At 40.1% G+C, this 23,015-nt stretch overlaps 1 protein-coding gene across 1 annotated transcript in view; it reads right to left on the reverse strand.

The window, feature by feature from the left end:
• Window positions 1-19,069: 19,069 nt before the first annotated feature.
• Window positions 19,070-23,015, reverse strand: part of SLC6A2 (solute carrier family 6 member 2) — a gene marked incomplete at both ends in the record, with an annotated part of 28,016 nt that continues 24,070 nt past the window's right edge. Inside the window, 3 exons of the mRNA XM_081336220.1 lie at window positions 19,070-19,093; window positions 20,622-20,693; window positions 22,162-22,329. Of these exons, the coding sequence (XP_081192346.1) occupies window positions 19,070-19,093; window positions 20,622-20,693; window positions 22,162-22,329 (264 nt within the window). The remainder of the gene's footprint in view (window positions 19,094-20,621; window positions 20,694-22,161; window positions 22,330-23,015) is intronic.

Consider the following 23,015-nt stretch of genomic DNA (forward strand, 5'->3'; position numbering starts at 1 on the left):
TAGTATCTCATGATAAAACTCAGTTTCCCATCTCCTATTTCCTTTGCCACTCTTTGCACCTTTTCCTAGTTTTGAAATGTAAAGGATGCTGAGAACAATAACTGACTGCCTCATTTAGTGACCATTTGAAGTTGCAATGGTGCTAAAACAAATTTCTGACCAATATCCACATTTGCCATCACAGCATCCTTCAGTTGTTTGATTACCATTACAGTCAGAATACATTGTCCTATACCTGGCCTATTGTTTTCTCTCCACCCACCCTTGCAATGGAGAGAGATTGGAGAGGAAGGGATAGTAAGAGAGTAAGCAGGTGCACAATAGAAAATACATTGGGCTGTTTGCATAGTGCATTCTTGGCTGCTGGTATTGGTGCATTACCTTTTACATGTATTCCTTATGTGTGCCTACTTACTCTCTTATAATCCTTTCCTCTCCAATGGTGGAGCAGTGGGCTAATGCCTCCTTAAGTAACACCAGCTGCCTGCAATTAGTGCAGGTTCGAGTCCCACCAGGCTCAAGGTTGACTCAGCCTTCCATCCTTCCGAGGTAGGTAAAATGAGGACCCAGATTGTTGGGGGCAATAAGCTGACTTTGTAATAATGCCGCTGTGGGGGGGGAAAGCCCTAATAAGCAGGCATATACATAGAATGAAGGCTACTGCTAAGCACATTGATTTGTGCTTTAGATTGTAAGCCGCCCTGAGTCTTTGGAGAAGGGCGGGATATAAATGGGATTTTTTTTTAAAAAGTAAATACAAGCATTATATTCCCTTACTGTTCATTATCCCAGCTGTGAGGTGAGTATTTGAAATGGCAGGGAGTGGAGAAAAGAGAAGCATAGTCAGGTTCATATGATTTCCCATTTAGTGACTACTTTGCTCAGGGACAGAGTTACCAATTTCAATTGCAGTTGCTAAATGAGGACTACCTATATTTGCTAGAAAATGATGGCAGAAGTCAATCATGTAGGATTATCTTCAAAAAATGATAAAACATGGCAAGTGGCTCATGAGTGCTACTCACCAGTACAAAGAAATTGCCTATTTAGATATTAGTGTTCTGGTCATCTATCTCTTCCCTGGGTAGAATTTATATTTTACACAGCTAGAATCCAAACTGAAAGAAATTTCTTGGATTCCTATTGTGTCACTTTTCTGTAATCAAGAGATGTCAGAGACTGCTTTCATCCACAGTGGGTCACGATGATACACAACAATACACAATGATACTTATTCTGTCTTATCAAGCACCAGGATAGGCCTAACAGACCACATATGCCTGGGGCTCAAAAAATGCACATTTATCTGGCTGCCAAACAGAAAATCTCAAAGGAACCAAGTCTGACTGGCATGCTTTAGGCAACATAGCTTATTAGTCTTACTTTGCCCAACAATCTAAAAAAAAAAGTAAAAATCCAGCCAAAAGCAATATAAGATGCACTGTGCACTGAGTTGCAGGCCAAATTATTTGAAATAAGGCAGCAGCTCTTTGTGAGATTTGTAATTTGGAGAAAAATCTGAAATCTGATGCCGAAAGCAGTTCTCTACATCCTGTGCCACTGCTAGACAGGCAAACCAGAACTACATATCAATAGCTAAAGTCAGTAGCTTTATTGTCTACCACCTATTTTACAGGAATCTCCTCTGATTGCTTGCCTTCCCCTGGGAACGACCAGATAAGATTTCATGGATTTTGGGTTGCTCAAGCTTATGCAGCAAGCAACTGCTCAAGGACTCTAAGCTAGACTCTCTCTTGACCGCTCCTTCTAGCTGAGCTGGCAGTTTTCCAACAAGATATTTAGTTGTATCCTTAACTCCTATTTCTTCAAAGCAATTCACATGGTTGGTTTGTGTGAGATGACAATTTCTAGGGAAAGGTCCACCATAAGTACAAATATCACAAGTGATGTTTGTTTCATAATAAGCTCTATTTTCACTTTGTGCTCCTGAAACCTTGTTGGCTCTCTTTCCTATCCCCGATGCTTAGTTTCTACTTCTTATTCCTTCCTCTATGGATTAACTACTCTTTTACCAGCTAGTTATTTCCTCCTTTTTAATTAGTCAGGCACCAGGACTTTCTTGACATGTTTATTGCAGAAACAGTGGCTATCGTGCCCTTGAAACTGCCTCGTAACTTCTACAAACAAATGTCTTTCTTCTTTTAATAGCCAGCTTTTTCTTCTGCACGCAAGGCCACATCGGAATTGGGTGGCCCTGAAAAACAAATCAGCAATGGCTGCTTAATTATAATTAGTCAGCATATTTAAGGCAATAATTTTATATCTGAATACTGTAACACAAAGCTTGCACATAAGAGGAAGATTTGCTTTATGCACTGGAAAATATCAAAAGCAAGCATTAAATAGGCCAGCTTGGAAAGGAGTGCAATGGCTTTGAAGGATCCCAGTTTGGACAAGGCTGAAAAACATTTTTTTTAAAAAAATTATGGTGATCTTTGAAGAGTGCTTTTGTTTTATTCCCACACACACACACACACACACACACACACCCGCTAACTCCACCTACCTCCCCCTCCCCCCAAAAAAAATGTTAGGTCGAAGATAAAGGCATATAAGCTGCTCAGAATAATTTTATGTAGATTTCTAGGAAAATGATGTTGATCCAAGAAGCTTTTTCAGCGAACTGAAGAATTTGGGATTGTGGAATGTTCCATAAGGAACCACGAGCCTGCAAGTTGAGCACGTGATCCAAACCACAGGATGCATGCATGAGTTTTTTTTGTAACTTTGAATCAGAATAGTGCTGATTTCCTCTTAGGTAACTAGTAAAAGTAGGAAATCTATACATACTTGCTTCAAACTTGTATTCAGGGTTCTTCCCATCTTCTGGGAGGACCCACCTTTGTTCAGCTGAATAAATGTGCCATTTAAAGAGAGAGAATCTGAACCCCATCTCTTTGTTCTCACCAAGCCACACCTGATCCCGGCTTAACAAAACAACTACTTTGTACTACCACTACCAGTCTCCTGGCTAATTTAACATCGCCGTACGCTGAATAAATAAATTGTCCTTGTTGGTTTTCTTTTATTTAGGGGCAGAAAAGCTGCAACAGAAATATTTATTTCCATAAATGCATTTGACCTATCCATCCAAGGGCATTTTCAGACCATACTAACCAGTTTGATAGATATCTGAACTCTTTTGCTCTGACATTACCTGACATTTGCCTACCCTGGGGCTATGTTGGCATTTAATCCCTTCCTATTGACCTACGTGTCATTTATTTAAAATACCAAACGTTTACTTTTTAACTATCATCATTATGATATACTGTAGGAGGTTATAGTAAAGAACAATACCAAAGCCTCGTGCATCTGTACAGGCCCGATTAACATTATTCTCTGCCTTTGGGGAAAAACGTCAAAAGTCAGTTATTTTTAGAGATCCATTAGGTCTCTTGGTCTCCCTTGACATTCTGAGCCAGGAACTCAAGGGGTTGCACAATAAATAGACAATTTTGTTGTTAGTCCCAGGGGGGGGGGAAATTTCTGGGGGTCAATAAATAGAGAACATGGAGAATGTTTAGCCAGACAGTGGGGCTGAGCACTTGTAGGATCGAGGATTTTCTGAGGTGGGTTACTGGACATGTAAAGTCGCATCCACATCAGTTGAGGAGTCATAAAATGGGCCAGTCAGAAAATGTTCATCTCCGTGGATATTCAGTTTTCCATCTGCCGCTTGGGGGTGTGAACAGATGATAGAGGTAGTCCTTCACTTCCAGAAGTCTACTTAGAGACCGTTTGGAATTACAACGGCACTGAAAAAGCAACTTACGATCATTTTTCACACTTACGACCGTTGCAGCATCCCCAGGGTCAAAATTCACACATTTGGCAACTGGCTCCTATTTATGATGGTCGCAGTGTATCCCCGGGGGGGGGGTGTCCCGTGATCCCCTTTTTGGGAACTTCTGACAAGCAAAGTCAATGGGGGCAGTCAGGTTCACTTAACAACTGTGTGACTAGTTTAACGACGGCAGTGATCCGCTTAAGAACTGTGGCAAGGAAGGTCATCAAGATTCACTTCACAAATGTCTCGCTGAGCCACAGAAATGTTGGGCTCAATGTGTGGGTCGTAAGTCAAGGACATCCTGTTGAGCACAAAACACAAAGAGGAAAGTTTGAATTCAGTTTACAGGCAGATCTAATTTGCATCAGCCTAAAATGCAGGTTGGAGTGCTGGATCTTGATTACAGTGTTGGCAGTTAGAATCAGAACCAGAATAGAGCTGGAAGGGACCGTGGAGATCTTCTAGTCCAACCCCCTTCTCAAGCAGGAGACCCTAAGTGGAATTTTCCTCCAACGGGATTTTCCCATGTATTTTACCAAGAAACATAGATAGGGCAGCCTAGAAAGGTAAGTGCCTTCCTAACCATACCCAAGGACTCCAAGTTTGTTGGCAATGTCCATTTTGCTCTCAGAGTTCATGGTGATGTAAGCCTAACCCTATGTCATTTCAGACAAGTGACTGTCCAGTCTTTTCTTAAAAGACTCCAGCGTTGGAGTACCCACAACTTCTGGTGGCAAGCTGTTCCCCTGATTAATTGTTCTCACTGTCAGGAATTTTCTCCTTAATTCCAGCTTGCTTCTCTCCTTGGTCAATTTCCACCCATTGTTTCTTGTCCTGCCCTCTGGGGCTTTGGAGAATAGGTTGACCCCCTCTTCTTTGTGGCAGCCCCTCAGATACCGGAATACTGCCATCATGCCCCCCTTAGTCCTTCTTCATATATATTTAAATATAGATTTAAATATATAAATGCTTCAGTAGGAAGTATTTCTCTGCATGAGGTAGCACAGGGCTCCCTTCCAAAGAAATAAATAAAAATGCATTTTAAAGCATAGTTTGAAATATCTGATTAACACAAGGACTGGAGGCTGGCATATTTTTGCCTCTGAACCTCTGATCCTTTGTGGGTTGCATAAATGCCTGAAGAGGCCCACAATCAAATGACCTAGATTTAGCTTCATTTAAACAATTCTTACTTCAGTAAGAAAAAAAGAGCGGCCAGTTTTGGGGTTTTAGTGTATTGTCTATGTTTCTGTGTTTGGGTGTGCCTGCCGGTTGGATGGTTTTGCAAACAGCAACTGGTTGATTTTGAAGCAATCAACCATGCCTCTTTTATTTATTTTCGTTTTAAAAGTCATTTAGCTGTCCCTGTTGCAATCTTCCCGATGCCAGCTAACAAGTGCCCGGCATTTGGGGGGGGGGAAGTCAATACTTGTCAACAGTCACTGCAGAGTTTTGACATTTTAATGATCGGTTCGGATACAATTGTTTAAGTGTGCCATTTAAAAGTTCCTCCAGCAAATTACCAGTGTTTTTAGCCTGCATTTGTTTTGTTTTGCTTCCTGAAGTACTGGCTTCTATAACGCTTGTGATAACAAAGAGAGGGTTGCTTTGAAAGGATTATAAGCCTTGTTTGAAAGCCAGCCCAATATTATTATTTTTTAAAAAAAATAAACTAAACAAAAAATAAACAGAAGTAACTCCTGTTGAATTTGAGGAAACTTACCAGCAGCAGGTAAATATAAGATTAAAATGGGAGCTAAGGAATTTGAGGAAAGAAGAGAGGGAGGGAGGGAGGGAGGGAGGGAGGGAGGGAGGGAAGGAAAATAAAAGAGGGAGGAAGAAAGGGAAAGTCAGAAAAAAAGGAAGGGAGAAAAGGAGAATGAGTGAGTGAGTGAGAGAGAGAGAGAAGGAGGAAGGAAGGAAAGAAGGAGGGAAGGAAAATATAGAGGGAGGAAGAAAGGAAGAAAGGGAAAGTCAGAAAAGAAGAAAGAGAAAAGTAGAATTAGTGAGTGCATGAGAGACAGAAAGAATGGGAGGGAAGGAGGGAGGAAAGAAGGAAGGGAGGAAGGAAAGGAAGGGAGGGAGACAGAGAAGAAAGGAAGATAGGTAGGTTGCTGAGGGAGGGGAGGGAAGGAAGGAAGGAAGGAAGGAAGAAAGGAAGGAGGAGGGAGAGAAAAAGGAAAGAAGGAAGGAAGGAAGGAAGGAAGGAAGGAAGGAAGGAAGGAAGGAAGGAAGGAAGGAAGATTACCCCAAGTGGCATTTGGTGTCAATCCAGAGAACAAGTTGGGACCTTCGCTCTTTCCGCCGTGATCTGAAAACCTACTTATTTGAACAGGCTGGCCTGGTCTAAGGGTTTGGGGTCTTTTTAACTATTTATTGTTAGGTCTAAATTAATTTAATCTTACTTTTAACTTTTGTATGTAGTACTTTTATTGCCCTGTACACCGCCCTGAGTCCTTCGGGAGAAGGGCGGTATAGAAATTCAATTCAATAAATAAATAAAATAAAAATAAATACAGCCATTATCCTCTGAAGAAAAGCCTAAAATTCTAATTAGAATCTAAAAAGTAATTTTTCACAAGGCACTTGAGAACAATGCAGCGAGCAGGTTTATAATGTCACAAAAGGGGATCACGTGACCCTGGGACTCTAAGACCATCATAAATAGGAGCCAGTTGCCAAGCGCTTGAATTTTGATCACATGATCGTGGGGACGCTACGAAGGTCACAAGTGTGAAAAATGTGGTCATCGGTTACTTTTCCCACTGCCGTTGTAACTTCGAACAGTCAGTAAATGAATTGTTGCAAGTCGAGAACTACGTGCAATTGTAGAGTTGTCTGATTGCAAAGGTTTTCTTTTATTAACGTCTGGGCCTTTGAAAGTTGTTGAGTAGATTCACAAGGTCAGATTGGAGGCCTCCAAAACCCTTCAGATGGTTTGGTAGAGAAGGCTTCCGTCTTTGAGCAGAAATGATTTTTCCAGATCAGTTGAGATGCTCATCAGGAAGAGATTCAATAGAGATTCAATGGAATTATGAAAATGATGGGGATTGAAGTCTTTGGGTTAAGAACATTGTGTGGCCAGAACATCAGAAAGGTCTTCCAGCTTTGCTGCACTTGCCCATCAAGGAGGGAACTGAATGTCTTAGCGACTGCAGTGTATGCCTCCCAGCATACACAAAGGACAGCACAGCAGGAGGCTGATGGTGCAGATCAGCAGAGGGGTTGGACAGCTCCAGGCGATAACTGCTCACTCAGGATAAGCCTAATGAGTTAAGCTGTTGACAGCCCCAGGCATGGTCAGCCTGGTGGGAAGCCAGGATCTACACCCATTGTCACCTGCACTGGCAGGAAGCCCAGGTTTGAACTGATTGGATGCCATCCACCTGGGCAGGTACAAATAGACGCCAGGCTTCCCTGTTTACCCCAGTTCGTTCTGTTCAGAATAAACTCATCTTTACCCCAGCTCTGTGTCCATCTCTATGTGAAGCATGCGACTTTACAGCGACCTTAAGGAGGATTTCATTGAAAAGCAAGCCAAGGATCTGGTGTCCATTACTGCTTTCCCATCTATCTGGTTTCGTACAACTTTATGACTCTTTGTAAATCTTATCGCAAGCTTATATTGCATTTGCTAATACAACATTACGATCCTGGCTTTTAAAATTATGTCTCTAATTTGATTGGGAGTAGGGGAAACCCAATTCTTCTGCCGGAGGCTAAAGAAGCGTTGATAAAGTACATTTTATGGAAAACTCCTTGAACCGGAAGGGTGCAGGTTCCAGGCAATGTGATGAAGCTTTTTCTGGATATTGTTGGGGGGTTTTTTGTTTTGTTTTTTTAAAAGCAAATAAAAAAGTACCTTTATCCCCACCCATCATTTCCAGGAAAAAAATGCCAGTTAAATTCTCATAAGGCAAAATGGAGATGTTTTTGGCAGATGAACACAGGTACCAGTTCTTACATCTTTCTTCTAAATTCTTGCACTGGGTAGACCTGCTGTTACAACTTAGTCTCAGGGTGGTGGGTTAATGAGGATAGATAGGTAGGTAGGTAGGTAGGTAGGTAGGTAGGTAGGTAGGTAGATAGATAGATAGATAGATAGATAGATAGATAGATAGATAGATAGATAGATAGATAGATAGATAGATGGATGATGGATGGATGGATGGATGGATGGATGGATGGATAGGAGGGTGGGTGGATGGATGGATGGATGGATGGATGGGTAGATAGATAGATAGATAGATAGATAGATAGATAGATAGATAGATAGAAAGAAAGAAAGAAAGAAAGAAAGAAAGAAAGAAAGAAAGAAAGAAAGAAAGAAAGAAAGAAAGAAAGAAACAGAAAGACAGACAGATTCTCTTAAAGATATCTTGGTCTCTTGTATACTATTTCCCCATATTTAAAATTCCTTAGGAAGATGGCAGAGGTCTCTCGACCTTTTCCTGTCTGTTCTTGGAGCACCATCAAGGCATCATCCTTGTCCCAAGACTGAATCTGGGAATTCGTAAGGAAGCCATGAAGGTATCTGTTTCAACATCCTGGAGTAAATCTGTCCTCTAAAATGCCTTTTCATCTCATTCTGCCCAAAAATGAAGTAGTAGCAGAGAATCTGATACTTTTCAATTATAGGTGAGGGTCACATCAAATCTTTAAGCATGCATTGATTAATTAGTTTAAATATAAATCTTGTTGCCTTTCAATCTTGGGTCTCTAATTCAGAATCAGATGTGGGCCAGACTGTTGACCGGAAATGTAATTTCTGATTTCTCAGAAAAGCTTTCTTCCATATCTTTGAAGCCTCCTTGGCTATTACATTTTTTCCAGTCCCCAAAAGCCAGAACATTTACACATGAATTTGTGCCTATTTGGGGAGAATTTTCCTGCTTAGCAGTAAAAAAATATAAACCTTCAACCATCTCTGTAGTTTGCCATATATGTGGTTCATGGTTCAGAAGCAAAGGCTGATGGTCATCTTTTCATGATAAAGTAACGAGCTAATCTGATCTTTTGGATAGCTTGTTTGGGAAAAGAGCAAATGTATGACAAGGACTTTTCATAAGGCAAATATGCATTTTAGCGTCTTGGGAAAAATAACCTTGGTTATATTGGCACGGCAGCACCCACTGCTATCTAAACCTCTAATTTTAGCCCACTGTATCATTTATAATTAATGAAATAAAGATAGGAAAATGTTATATATAGTACCTTTTGCGCTTGCATATTAAATATTATGCCATTGATATTTTTATTTCTAAGGAATTTCTGAGAAACTAACCAATGCAAGCCACTGTTAGATTTAAAACATAGGTCACTACAAGAATCACACAATGTAGGGTTGAATGGGACCATAAAGAGACTGAACATAGTTAGCTTCATTCCAACCACGATCCAACCTAGAAGTAAAGGGAAATTTCCTGACTGTGAGAACAATTAGTCAATGGAACAGTTTGTCTCCTGGAATTGGGGTGCTCCTTGACTGAAGGTTTTCAAAAAAAGATTGGACAACCGTTTGTCTGGGATAGAATAAGGTCTTCTGCCTTGGGCAAAGGGTTGGACTAGAAGACCTCCAAGGTTCCATCCAGATTCTATGATTCCTGTTCTGTTAACTTTTGGTTAATGTATATGTTGAACACCCTGGTGAATTTCATAAATTTGTCAAGCGTTGCATTAGTATTAAGTACCAGATTTTCCCCCCTCCTCCTCCCCTCCTCCTCCTCAGTCCGTTCCATTATTCTGTTATACTCCTTCTTTCTCTTTCTTTCTTTCTTTCTTTCTTTCTTTCTTTCTTTCTTTCTTTTTTCTTTCTTTCTTTCTTTCTTTCTTTCTTTCTTTCTTTCTTTCTTTCTCTTTCTTTCTTTCTTTCTTTCTTTCTCTTTCTTTCTTTCTTTCTTTCTTTCTTTCTTTCTTTCTTTCTTTCTTTCTTTCTTTCTTTCTTTCTTTCTTTCTTTCTTTTCTTTCCTTCCTTCCTTCCTTCCTTCCTTCCTTCCTTCCTTCCTTCCTTCCTTCCTTCCTTCCTTCTCCTCTCCTCCTCTTAATTAGATTAACATGAAGGCCAGAAAACCTCAAAAATCTACACCAGTGTTTCACCCACTTGATAATCAACAATGCTTTGGGTGACATTTGTTGCAAATTCCACTTTTTTGTAGATTTGGGTATAAAGGCAGGGAGCGGGCAAGGTTTGAAACTCCTTGTATTAGCTGCTGTAAACAAATCACTTAATCCTCTTCCTCACCTGAGGCCCTCTTTTGCTAGCGAAATTAGCCATTATTTTCAATCAAAGTTCGGAGTAGACGAGAAAGCGTTTCATGAAAATCTACATTTGCCACAATGGCTATTCTCAGCCAAGGTGGCCTTTGAAGACTTTGTTTTTTTATATAGTCTTAAAATATTCAAATTGGATTAGATTGTAAGGTTTCCTTTGACCAAAGTTGCTTTTAGCTGAGGAACCAGACAGATTAACATCTCGCCAATTCGATTAGCCTCAGAATTGTCTGAATGAGTTTGCGATACAAACACTCTTTTCTTCCCTTAAATTGGATTAAGCCACAACAATTATGCTGAGGTTGGCGATGGCTTTTCTGACTTTTATTGTTTAACTAAATTTGAAAGAATTTTGTGAGCTCGACCTTTCTGAGCATCTGATCGTGGCGGGCTGGGCAGCAGGAGAGCAGACCCCGCCGAAAAAGGATGAATTTGGACAGAGAAAACAGAAAAATGTCAAGTCTTCTCATGTCTCCTGTTATCTGTGAAGACAATTCCAGATTCCAGAAGGCCTTCAATACATTCTCTCCTTTTGTTTGATGGTGCTTCTTTCTTCAACTCTTTAATGATAACATCAAGCAGCATTTTTGTGTTTTGTTTTTATCCATGTGGGTTTGAAATTAATGCTGAAATTTGTCCTCCAGTTCCCTGATTTTTGTTCCTGTACAGTACAAGATGTAAGGCATGTATTATTTCATTGTCAACTGTATGAGAGAAAAAGAGAGAGAGAGAGAGAACAGTATCTTGGACCATCCACCTATTGGTACCCTTATATTTCATGTGTGATCAAAATTCAAAACTCACATATAGCATGGACCTTTTTTTGAATAAAACAGTTCAGCTGAGATCTACATATGTGGGTCTGATCAGAATAAATGGTAAGGATGATACCGAAACATGATATTGTGTGAATTATTTTGTTCCTTAAATTTCATCTGTTTCTGGCATTCCATTTTTACGTATGGTTTTATTATATGATGTTTAATTGTTTTGTTCAGTATTTTGATAGGGGCTAATTAACGATAAAGCTCTAAAGTGCCATTGTAAAAGAGGTTTCTGTTTTACTGCCTCATTCCCAGCAGGCTTCAACATGATTTAAATATTTTCTGCCCCTTCTCTCTCTCTCTTTTAATCTCTCTCTTTTCTCTCTTTTCCTGTTTCTCTTTCTCTCTCTGTCTAGAATCAAGAGAGAAAGTGAGAGGGAAAGAGAGAGAGAGAATGAAGGAGAGAGAGAGAAAGGCAGAAAGTGTGAGAGAGAAGGCGGGAGAGAAGGAAGGGAGAATGGAGAAAGAAAGAAAGAAAGAAAGAAAGAAAGAAAGAAAGAAAAAGAAAGAAAGAAAGAAAGAAAGAAAGAAAGAAAGAGAAAGAAAGAAAGAAAGAAAGAAAGAAAGAAAGAGAAAGAAAGAAAGAAAGAAAGAAAGAAAGAAAGAAAGAAAGAAAGAAAGAAAGAAAGAAAGAAAGAAAATGTCAACCTTTGCTTTGTTTGTGTCCTTTTTTATTAATAAAGCTCTCCTGACATTCACCTCCTGTTAAGACAAATAGGCCACATAATACAATCAACATTTACATTGTGCCCATAAAGCCTGGATAAATAAGAAAAGTTTGCTGGAGGCAACAAAGGTACTGTGAGTTTTCAAGAACAATTGCAGTGGAGGGACTACCAAACTTAGCTGACCTTTTCAGCAGGGAGCCTGGCATGTTATGGGCAACTAATTCTATCTATCCATTTCTTTTGAAACACACACATACCACCATGTTTTCTAGCTCAGTTATCCGTTCCAAAGCTGGTTTCAACCATGTTCTCTGAAACTTCTCTGGAATCTAGAGAGCTGGTGAGATCTCTTTCCTTAAATGTACCCAAGGGAAAGTAGACAGCTACCAATAAATCAGAATAGAGCTAGAAGGGACCTTGGAGGTCTTCTAGCCCAACCCCTCTGCTCAAGCAGGAGACCCTATACCATTTCAGACAAATGGATGTCCAATCTCTGCTTAAAAACCTCCATTGACGGAGCACCCACAATTCCTGGAGGCAGGTCGTTCCACTGATTGATTGTTCTCACTGTTAGGAAGTTTCTCCGTAATTCCAGGTTGCTTCTCCCCTTGATTAGAATCCAACCATTGTTTCTCGTCTTGCCTTCTTCTTTGTGGTAGCCTCTCAAATGCCAGAATGCTGCTATCATGTCCCCCCTACTCCTTCTTTTTTCTAAGGCTAGTCAAACCCAATTCCTGCAACCGTTCTTCATACGTTTTTGTCTCCAGGCCATTAATCATCTTAGTTGCTCTTCTTTGCACCTTTCCCAACATCTCAACATCTTTTTGGTAAGGTGGTGACCAAAACTGGATGCGGTGTTCCAGTTGCAGTCTTACTGATGATTCCTAAAGGGGTACCAAGAGCCTTGCTAAGCTTGTAAGCCGCCCTGAGTCTTCGGAGAAGGGCGGGATATAAATGGAATTAAAATAAAATAAATAAAAATAAATAAAAATACTTACACTTCACGTGATTTTGATTCTATGCCTTTGTTTATACAACCAAGGATTCTATTGGCTTGTTGTTCACCAGTTGAGGAGGCTTCAGTTTTTCTTCCTGTGCTAAACATGGGGTTGAGCTTCATGACCCCTTTGAATATTATTGTTCTAAGAAATTCCATACTGATTTTGCTCCAGAGTTTCTTCTTAGCAACCAGGTTTAACCAACATGGTTCCACCATCTTAAGCAAGTAGTGCTTCCATCCTCTTTGGTTCCTGAAGTAATGACAATGTTGGAAGCCTTCTTTATTACTATGCATCTCAGATGTTTGTTCTTATGGAGGCCTAGTTGGGAACTATCAGAAAGAGGTTTTCTTCCAGGACGTTTATTATCCACAGTGAAAAAAGACAGGACTCATACCTCGCATTCAGCTCAACCTAGAACCAAGGTGTTAGAAAAGATTCTGAAGATCTAGCCAATATGGCGTCTTCCTGAAGCTTTCAACTACAGCATTCTTGGAAGCAACTGGGTTTCTCATTAAATCCACTGAATAAATTAGACCTCTTCACTTCCTCTAGCAGCTTGTTCCCTTGTTAAGCAGCAATTATAGTCAGGTCACTTTCTTTAATGATCAGCAAGAATCTACCACCCTATAATTTCCACCCATGGCTTCTACTCCTGATTGAAAAGATAAAAGAGTAGCAATGGGCAACATTTGGAAAGCGTGGATGTTGTAGTGACCAGATTGGTCTCTTGAATTGGTCATTGAGGATTGTGCCTACGGGCTTCCCTAAATGGGGGAAGGCAGGAGAAATCAGCATGGGTCAGGCCCGTTAGATAGACCAAATTGAGGAATCAAGTCCACAAGATAATTAAAACTACTTTTAATATTTTATTAATAGAGCCCTGGTGGCACAGTGGTTAGAAGGCAGCATTGCAGACTGACTCTGCCTACAGCCAGGAGTTCGATCCTGACAGGGCTCAAGGTTGACTCAGCCTTCCATCCTTCCAAGGTCGGTAAAATGAGGACCCAGATTGTTGGCTCCTGTAAACTGACTCTGTAGAGAGGACTATGTAGAGAGGACTATGCAGAGGTATATAAATATATAAATCTAAGTGCTATTTCTAGTACTAGAAGAAAAAGTAATTTCAGATGTAGCTAATCTGAGAAGTTTCAATACAACAAAGAACAGAAGTTCTTCTCTGACCATATGTTACATTAGGACACGATTTGCCCCATCTTAAGGAGTTGTTAATGAATCTATAACAGAAGAACACAAGAATAGTCCTACTAAATCAAGCAGGGGTTGCTTATTGGCTTCGCAGGCCAATGGCTGAAAACAGTAAATCTTGGAAGCAGCATAAACAGCCAAGGCCTTTAAGCTAACAAATGGGCCAGAATAGAAAAGGCAAATGACTAACTGAATCATTCAAAGTAGCATCGTGAACAGTTTAAGCGTTCGTTGTCAGTCAAGTTTGAATCTCTTTATTTACTGAATGCATTTATAACATGAGCAGCTGGAAAACGCGCCAGGAAAAGGCAGTGGCCAATACATCCAAGAAACCCCCGGAGCCAGGCATCCATCAAGTCACCAAAGAGCGCCATTTGAATGAAATTTTAACCTCATATTCCCCCAAAACCTTTTGGCCTTTTCATGCGTTGGATCATAAATCAAAATGGCGCATCTCCGCTTTATGTCATTAATCACACCCCAGGAGAAGAAGACCAGGGAAGGAATTGGAGCATTTCAGCGGAATGGCCTGAATCAAACCTCTTCATTCTAAACTTGGAGAATTAGGAAACCACCTATTGTATTTATGTGATACAGGGAACTGGAATTTAAGTACGGTTTGCAACAACAACTACTATTAATGGCTAACGATCCTTCTCATCTTTCCTGTTAGCTTCTCTTATTATCACTTTGCTGTGTGTATGATTTATGATTGTATTTCATGATTTATTACTTTGTGGTTTGCTTGTACGTGGAGAACTTCTGCACCAGAGACAAATTCCTTGTAGGTCCAATCACACTTGGCCAATAAAGAATATTCTGTCTTCTACTGATCACATTCAGTGTATGAATCTGCACATCAGCAGATGTTTTCCAACATTTGTAAAAACAAAACAAAAAAAAACAAAACAGATGGACAGGTTTGTCTGTCTGGGCTTGGAACAAGTCCTTTTTTAGGTCACTATTGACACAATGCAATGTTTAGAATGACGATGCTATTGATAGTCACCATTATTTGTAGCTACATTTTTTCTTCCTCTCTCTTCTGTTTGTCCTGGTTACATCACCCAGTTCTTTCAGCATCCATGGTACAATATTCTACAGTCATTTGCTCAAGAGAGAATGCCTTGCACTGTCTTTAACCAGGTTTGTTAAAATTAGTGCCAAATGTAATTTTTTTTTCTTCTGAATTCTTTCCACCAATTGTTATTCAATTTGACAAAAGACAATTGGTTGTTAGCTGTTGTTTTTTTTTTTTAAAAGGGCAATGGGAACTACTGTGAAAACACATTTAGCTGTGAGATGGTGAAGAATTGTGTGAACTGCTGGTCTTTATTTTATCTCTCGGGTGGGCCTGCAGCCTCTCTAGCTTCCACATCACCCCAGGGAAGAAGAAAATATTAAAAGAAAACGCTCTTGTGGTTATTTGGTCCCTCCCCCCACTTGAGGAGGAAAATGGAGAGCTAAGAAGGCTGCAGGTGTGATGGAAAGAAGCGCGGCAAGCAAAGAAAAAACCCCATCTTTTCTGAGAACAATGTTAAAAAGCTAAGAAATTGCAAGCAAAGTTTTTGCTCAACATTGATAAGCATGGCTGTCATCTAGATACGATAGAGAATGGGGAAAACTGTGAGAATGGTGAGCAGTCCTTGCAATGAATTAACAGGTACAGTATTCACGTTCAACCGTCTTCTAATCAATCTCAAAGTCCTATATAATCCTCCTTCCTTCCTTCCTTCCTTCCTTCCTTCCTTCCTTCCTTCCTTCCTTCCTCCCTCCCTCCCTCCCTCCCTCCCTCCCTCCCTCTTTTCTTATATACCTTCCTTCCTCCCTTACACTCCTTCCTTCTTTCCTTCTCCCTTCCCTCCCTCCTTCCCTCCCTCCCTCTGTCTCCTCCCTCCCTCCCTCTTCCTTCCTTACATACCTGCCTTCCTCCTTCCCTTACACTCCTTCCTTCCTCCTTTCCTTCTTCACTCCCTCCCTCCCTCCCTCCCTCCCTCCCTCTTTTCTTATATACCTTCCTTCCTCCCTTACACTCCTTCCTTCTTTCCTTCTCCCTTCCCTCCCTCCTTCCCTCCCTCCCTCTGTCTCCTCCCTCCCTCCCTCTTCCTTCCTTACATACCTGCCTTCCTCCTTCCCTTACACTCCTTCCTTCCTCCTTTCCTTCTTCACTCCCTCCCTCCCTCCCTCCCTCCCTCTCCTTCCTTCCTTCCTTCCTTCCTTGTTTTCAAATGAGGGGAAGGGGAAAGGATTGCATTTTTAGGAACAGTGTTTGATGTGGAAAGAAGGAAAACAAAGAACCAGTAAGCGAAAGTGTAGACAGGGTCTGCCTTGAGACCACCTCTTATGCTGCTCATAACAAATCAATCATTGTTTTAGCCCCGAGTGGGACAATTCGCTTTCACTTAGACACCCAGGAACATCAATTGCTGTTTACAAAAGGACAACTTGCAGAGTTTATTGATACAGAAGATATTCTTTATTGTTAATTATTATTTATATATATATATATATATATATATATATATATATATATATATATATATATATATATATATATATATATATATATATATATATATATATATATATATATATATATATATTTCTTCATAGTGCATATTTCTAGGTAAACTTAAATAAGACTTTGAAACACAGTATTTGCAGTGCACAGCTTGAAAACGAAGCCAGACATAACCCATTTATCTTCAGGGATTCACAGGACAAGGGGACATGGGGGGAGGGGAAGACAAATATTTTGATACTCAAAAACATGACCGAACATTCTGGATATAGTCAACCGGTGCAAGCATCACACTTAATGTCCATAAATAAGAAAGAAAAGAAGCTATTTCTGTCTATATATACTTTGGAAAGAAGGGTTTCCACGTCATGAAGGGAGAGGCTGTGGTGGTAATAGTGTGAAATAATAAAATGCTGCTTTCAGACACCCCAAAATATGAATTGGGATGGATTTATAAAAGGGAAGTGCTGTTGAGCCATCTGCAGAAAACCAAAGTCAATAAAAGAAAGTGCGAATTGAAGATACTTGGTTAAGCATGCTCGGATTGCATTTTTTAGTGGCGTGTGAGCTCTTACTCACCTCCGAACTGAATTTAGGTTTATTTGAAAAGAAATCAGAGGCTATTGCAAGAGAAATCTCTGTTTCTGCAAACTCTTCTTTACCCATTTACCCTGATTTCCACCTCTCACATTAGTGGCTGTCTTTTTGCCCCAATGAATCTACTTCCAAATCTCATCCACCTCGTCAAGGTGAAAATCTACAGTGTCCTTCTTCTTAAAATAAAGAATTTGATATATGCCATATATCAATTTGACAGATAAAGATTGGGCTCCTGTGGTTTAGTTCATAGAGAATCACAGCCTGGTGTGTGTTTTGTGCACGCGGGTAAAAAACTAGACCAGCATGACACCTGAATTCTCTCCACCCATTTTACGACTACAAACAATTTTCGACAATAAGCTTACACGGGAGAATACTTTTCGGGCATCTTGAGATTATAGCATACACCCACACAAAGACTATCTATCTGGTTAAGGCAGCTTTGGAAAACATTGCACAGTGCTGTCAATACAAACAGGTTATTCTCCTTTTATTATACTACACCAAGAATCAAAAGACAGTCCATTCCTCCAAACTAAATTTACCCTGGCAGGATTCAATTTAGAAAGGAGGGACAGATTTTATTTTTTTATCGGAACATATTTTTCCTTCATTTGTTTTACAATCTACATTTCCCCCCACCCACCCACCCACCCACATTTTATGAAAAAGAACAGAAAACAGACTTTGAAAAGATTGATATACACAGATGTACCCTTACTTACCCTTTGGTTATTTTTTAAAAAAGGCATTACAAATCAAGGAAAAGGAAAGCAAAGAAACACAAATGGTAAAGTTTTCTTTGTAAGGCAACCTTGAAAAATGTCAGCTGAGATAGAGGGGACTTCTGTTAACCATTACGTCAACACCCAGCTTCTAGCTATTAGCTTTGGGTTAGTTTTGGATGGTGGTGGCATCTATCTCTGAAAGATGCATGCTAGCATAGAAAACCCTTGTCATAAAACTTTAAAACACAAAACAAAACCCTGTGATTTGGATTTACCCTTTCTCCAATTAACAGCCACTGAAAGTTGCTAAATTTTTAACTTTACTCTTTCCGGCTCCTCTGAAAGTTAATTAGAATTTAGCTATACTACTTGACGGCATAAATTACTAAAATATGGTTATGGTACCAGACTGATCAGCGTGTCTGTTAAAAAAAAAAGGAATCCATTCTGTGGATTCTTTATTTGGCACAAATATGAACAAAACATAGCTAGAGGATGGGACTGCTCTGAAGCTATTCATTCATTCATTCAATCAATCAATCAATCAATCAATCAGACATTGCAAGTGGCAAGAGTTTGAAATTGAATTTCCTTGTAGGCTTTTCTTAAGGAAAGCACTGTATTTGGTATCTGAATAAAGTTGCCTAATATACGCAATAAACCTACGCAAGAAGTTTGCCCAATCTGCTTGAACAACAGAAGAAATGTCTTGATGACGGAAATTAATTTGACAGTTGATTGGGAACCTTCTTACAACAGCGCAAGCTTTTCCCTTGCCCCAGAGACTTTGAAGCGCGTGGGAAAGTTTTTCCATTAGAAATCTGACTCAGGACTTCTCCACCAAACCAGGTTTGTCCAAGATTGTCCCACCAGCTTGATGGGTAGATAATCAGTTGGTGACCATGTCTGGGTGAACCTCCTTATCCAGCAGTTTTTCCTGTTATTTCCCCACTTGACTAAAGAAACATAATCATTTCTTTTCTTTTGAACATTCCAAATATCTTCTTGATGTTGTTTTTTCCCCTCTCTCTCTCTGTCTGCTCCCAGTAAAATGGCCTCTGAGCAAAAGTAGACATCTCTAGTCTTTGCTGCTGGCATTAGCAAGCATTGTCCTTTTTTCTTTTTTTTTAACCAGGAGCACGTTTAGCTTGTTGAAAATTAATTGTTGCATTTTTCGTTATCGTTAAATGGAAAAAAATAATAATTCACAAAATCAAGCTATCAAGAAAGTTCATCTGGGGGAGAAAAAAAGCATGAATTATTAAGTGCTTGAGTGGAAGATGAATCTTCGCCCGTAGAAATTTGGAATTAATAATCTGAATCAGCCTGCTAGCCAGTCACTTAACAAACAAGGATGACCCAGAGTTCAATCACTGATTTCTCAGATATTCCCAACTGTGTTTTACAACATACGGACTTTTCCTGTCAAATTCACAGTTATCATATGGATATCCAGTGTTGAAGCTGCGAAGAGAAGCAGGGGAAAAAATTTAGCTGAACAACATGGTTGCTAATGCTTCTGGGATTTTACGATGAATACATTTAATTAGTTCATTTATTTTATACCAAGATCTAGCATTACCAGCCACGTTCGATACAGTTGAGCAGCAAATACGTGAATTGATGGAACAGTCTTTACCTTTGTTGACTGAAATCTGGAGAAAGCAGAGAACTTCAGATTTTTGAAATACTAGAAAATACTTGTAGCTCGGGTTTTAGATCTGGGCAGCGGTTTGATCTCCAAGCTTGTTTCAATATAGTTTCTGAACGTTTTGTTAACAAACTAGGTAACACCAGGAGCAGGATTTTATTGTCCTGTTCTCCTTAGCGTATAAATGTCTTGCGATCTTCAGATGTCTTTAGTTCTGGGCATTCACGTTTCTCAGAAAAAAAGGTACCCACAAATATTTGCAACGCAGATGTACAAGCCACCCTAAATTAAAGCCTTGCTGCATCCTCTAGGGCAGGGGTAGGCAACCTTGGCTCTTTTATGACTCATGGACTTCAACTCCCAGAATTCCTGAGCCAGCCATGCTGGCTCAGGAATTCTGGGAGTTGAAGTCCATGAGTCATAAAAAAGTCAAGGTTGCCTACCCCTGCTCTAGGGCAAAGGAGCACAACTTTGTATGGGCAAAGTGGCCTGAACAGTGCTTCTGAGAATGGACCCTCAAGAGCCACAGTTGAAGCCAAGCCCAGAACTAAAAATCATTTCCACTGGAATTTAATTTTTTTTTAAAAAAGTTTCAGAGCAACGTTCCCCTTCTCTCCCAGTAAGCACTACAGTTGGATTGCTACCTCCAAGTACACAATCCAAACCAGGGTTGTGGAAGGTCTCACAATCTTCACATTGCACATATACATGGACATGGCCGAAAGCCAAAAGGACCCTCTTTCCCCAGTTCTATCCCTCCAACCCACCAGAACTGGGAGGCAGGGAATGTTAAGAGACCCTTCTCTTTAGGAGGTGTGTCTAGTAGGACCAAGAAGAAGGGAAGCCTTCTCTATAATGGCTTCCTCCCTGTGGAACATCATCCCTGCAGAGATAAGATTGGTCTCTACTGTGCACTCTTTTCTCAAGGCCCTGACTTTGCCAGTGGGCTCGAGGACACCAGAGTGGGATGAGCCCATCAAAGGGTTGATTGGACTGTTGTCCCAAGGAGATAAGGATTCATTGGGGGTTTTTTTATTGGGGTTTTATTTCTGCCAGGCCCCCCAGAGTCCTAGTGAGTGACTTGGGCAGTCAAAAACATTTTCTTAATGAGAAGCAGGGCTTTTTTTTTTCTCATAGAACGCTCAGAATGGAGTTCCGGCACCTTTTTTGGATGGAACCTTGTAGGGTAGGCAAGGCGGGTTGTATGACATGTGTGAGTTCCGGCACCTTTTTCTTTTACAAAAAAAAGCACTGACGAGAAGGATCAATCAATAAAAGAGTGCATGGATATTTTGCCCCGGGGTTTACATGCTAAGGAACTGAGAAGACAAGAATACGTACCTTAAACTGTCTCACATTTCCTTGAGCTACTAGATGCTGCTCGTTGTGAGGGGTGACGCAGTACGCCATTTTCTAACAAAAAACAGAAAGGGGGGGAGGTGTTTTAAGGAAATTGAACCCGATACTTTCATGATGGAATGAATGCTATATAGGTCAAGGAATATCTGGGGATAGATGATGAAGATTCATAGGAAGAAACTTTCAAATTCCTTGAAAGCAAGGAAGGAGTTTCAGAAATAAGCTAAAGCTTAACCTCAGGAAATATGTGATTTCCCCACCCCCATCCCTTCCTCGCCCCCAAAATAATTTGCTCAGGAAACTTGCAGTCTCATGATGCAATCCAATTTTTTTTTCTTGGCCCAAATCTATTCTTACAAAGGAAGAGGACCTGTAGGCCTTCTCAGGCAAAAATTTACACCACTGTCTCGTACTTCCACCTTTCTGAAAAACAACGAATCCCAGTTTGGATCACATCAGAGTAAACCATTCAGGATAACTCAGAATTTGGAGCTGAGTATGAATGGCCTCTGCCATCAGAAATAGTAAGAGAAAAAACATCCTCTGTAAATTTTAATCTGTTTTATAATAGGGTACGTGGGAATCTAAAAACCCCCAAAGGTTGATACCTTACTGAAAAGTAGAAATAAAACAAAAGAATGGATCTGTGATCACTTGAATTTAATGTCTTTCTAGAATTTAGAGTGCAAGGTTTTTCCAATGGCAGTGACAAGAAAATTATTGTGATCACCAATCTTAATTCTGGGCAATCTAGAACTGGTAATTGGGATGGGGGATTTGCAGAGCAATTGTGAGGTATATCAAGAGGAGGCAGGTTTTTACCACAGAATAAACATTTCTGCAAAAAATGGTTCTGCAGAAACAAAGCTGCAAACTGTTTTGCCGCTTCCTCCTTCTCCTTCCCCCGTTTCCCTTCCTCCTCTTCCTCCTCCTCCTGTATCTTTTTTTTTTAATCCCATTTATATCCCGCCCTTCTCCAAAGACTCAGGGCGGCTTACAATTTAAGCACAAACCAATGTGCTTAGCAATATCTTCTCCTCCTCCCCTCCTCTCTCCCTTCCTCTTCTTCTATCTCCTCCTCCTCCATCATCATCATCATCAAAATTAAGGGTTCCTGTAGGGTACCAGACTCTGGAGTAATGTCCAGTATTTTATCCCTGTAGCACCACTGAGAAGCCGCACGCCCCCAGAGACCACTTCCTTAATTTAATCTGAACCCCTGCAGTTGTGTTGATGCCAGGGAAAAGCTATTGGGAAATACAATTTTTGATTTTCTGCCTCATGTCTACTTTGTCCCTTAATAGATCTGGGGTGGCTTAGCTTCTAAATGTCCAGAAGATGAAATACAGAAGAGTTCCAAATCCTTTTCTTGAAATGCAAAATTACTTTTAACGCGGCTTCCAAAAGGTCAGCTATCTATGAAGCATTTGTGGAATTAAAGAAAGCAAACTCTTAGCTTAACGCTGGCAATTTTCATTTCACAAAGAACATTTCCATGACATTTCATAGCTCGACCACTCACTTGTTGAAAGGTCCCTGGTGTCCTTAGTAATTTGTAGAGGATGTATGCAGGCACAAGGATCATGGAAGATGATGCAATGGCCCATCCAACAGAATTGGCCCAGGCAGGGAAGGTGTATTGGTCATAGGTCAATGATTTGGAATTTATGATACTCACTAAGATTACAAACTATAAGGGGGGAAAAAGCAGGAGGAGGATGTAAACAAAAATTAACTTCATTTGAATCACAGGTGAGATGGAAAGAGATTCACATCAGATTCCTGTTGCATAAAAGAAAAAGAGTCAACATTTTTCTGTTTATCGCTACTTTTTAGATGGTTGAGCTGGCAGATAGATGATAGATAGATAGGTGATAGAGATAGATAGATAGATAGATAGATAGATAGATAGATAGATAGATAGATAGATAGATAGATAGATGATTGTGAATAGATGATAGATGAATAGATGATGTTGATGATGGTAGAAAGAGAGAGAGAGTAGAGTAGATAGATAGAGAGATTATCATGAATAGATGATAGATGGGAAGAAGAAGAAGAAGAAGAAGAAGAAGAAGAAGAAGAAGAAGAAGAAGAAGAAGAAGAAGAAGAAGAAGAAGAAGAAGAAGAAGAAGAGGAGGAGGAGGAGGAGGAGGAGGAGGAGGAGGAGGAGGAGGAGGAGGAGGGGGGAGTGGATAGAGAGTTGATAAATTAGAGAGTGAGATGATAGTTACTAGATAGATAGATAGATAGATAGATAGATAGATAGATAGATAGATAGATAGATAGATAGATAGTGAATAGATGATGATGATGATGGTAGAAAGAGAGAGAGAGTAGAGTAGATAGATAGAGAGATTATCATGAATAGATGAT

Source organism: Vipera berus (genome assembly GCF_964194415.1).
Source record: "Vipera berus genome assembly, chromosome: 10".
NCBI lineage: Eukaryota > Metazoa > Chordata > Lepidosauria > Squamata > Viperidae > Vipera > Vipera berus.